The sequence below is a fragment of the Octopus bimaculoides genome, chromosome 8 (assembly GCF_001194135.2).
Source record: "Octopus bimaculoides isolate UCB-OBI-ISO-001 chromosome 8, ASM119413v2, whole genome shotgun sequence".
In the NCBI taxonomy this organism is placed as follows: Eukaryota; Metazoa; Mollusca; class Cephalopoda; order Octopoda; family Octopodidae; genus Octopus; species Octopus bimaculoides.
The window spans coordinates 30,578,176-30,579,602 of NC_068988.1; the positions used below are offsets into that span (position 1 = coordinate 30,578,176).

The following is a 1,427-nucleotide window of genomic DNA, read 5'->3' on the forward strand; positions in this document are numbered from 1 at the left end:
CAGTCGTTGTGAGTTCAATTCCTGATGGCACATTGTGTCCTTGAGCAAGGACCTTTATTTCTACTTGCTGCTCCAGTTCACTCAGCTGGCAAAAATGAGTTGTACCTGTAATTCAAAGGGGACAGCCTTGTCACATACATTGCATCGTGCTGAATCTCCCTGAGAACTATGTGAAGGGCACATGTCTCTGTGGAATACTCAGCCACTTGCATGATAATTTCACAAGCAGACCATTCTGCTGATCAGAATCAACTTGAATGCTAGTCATCATAACCTATGGAGAGTCAGGCCTTTCAAGGCTAGTAAAATGGTAGAGCTTATTCCAATAAACATTTAGCCTTTCTTGAAATTTACAAGACATTATTATTATCGTTGGTTACTGGTAGAGGTGCTAGCATGCTGGGCAAACTGCTTGGCATCCTTTTGTCCATCCATGCACTCTGAGTTCCAGTTCCACAAAGGATGAGTTTGCATTTCATCCTTTTGGGGTCAATAAAATAAGTATCAGTCATGCACTGAGATTGATGTAATTGACTTACCCCCTCCCCCAAAATTGCTGGCCTTGTGCCAAAATTTGAAACCATTATTATTGCCCATTATGTTTTTATTTAATATTTTTTGTTTTTGTTATTTTTCTAGGTTCTGTGAAGTGTTCTGAAGATGAGTTCAAGTGTGATAGCGGTCACTGTATTAAAAATGATCTGACTTGTAATAGTTGGAGAAATTGCAGAGATGCTTCAGACGAAAAAAACTGCACACCCCGATATGGCGACAGATACTGTCCAAATCACAAATTCCAGTGTAACAACACTGTGAGACATTTCCTTTTTTTTTTATTATTTTCAACCAGCCAAATCACCAAAGCCAAGTCATCTGAATATTATTGCCATTGTACCTCTCATTGTCGATATGGTGGTTTTGTTGATGTCAAAAGAAACCCATACTCTATTCTCTACTCCCCCCACAAACACAATCTACACATACAGACACCATTATACTGACATACAACATATGTAGCTACAGACATTGTTATAATGTTGGTATTATTATTGTGGCTGCCAATTCGTTTCTCATAAGTGGATGGAGTTGGTTCTATTTATTTGATGCTAGTGATGGTGAGAGAAATGTTTGTGGCGGAAGTAGTTGTAATTTTCTTGTTAATTTTCTTGTTATTGCTGTTTAGTCACAAGTCAATCTGCAATGAGATCAAAAACATTTTCATACAACAAAATACAATACATTTTCTCGTATGATTTTTCCCCCTTTTATAGATTGAGAAGCTTATTTTGTTCATATTATTGTTACTGTTGTTGTTGATCATTTAGGGATATGTGGGTAGGTAGTGGTGCTTGCTTTTTTGGTTTGTTATTGGTATTCATGGTATCGATGGTGAACTCTCTCTCTCTCTCTCTCACTCTCTCTCTCTC

General features: G+C 37.8%; 1 protein-coding gene across 1 annotated transcript in view; it reads left to right on the forward strand.

The window, feature by feature from the left end:
• Positions 1–1,329: 1,329 nt before the first annotated feature.
• LOC106878184 (low-density lipoprotein receptor-related protein 8) overlaps positions 1,330–1,427 on the forward strand; it is a gene marked incomplete at its 3' end in the record, with an annotated part of 10,501 nt that continues 10,403 nt past the window's right edge. Inside the window, exon 1 of the mRNA XM_052969907.1 lies at positions 1,330–1,360. Within this exon, the coding sequence (XP_052825867.1) occupies positions 1,330–1,360 (31 nt within the window). The remainder of the gene's footprint in view (positions 1,361–1,427) is intronic.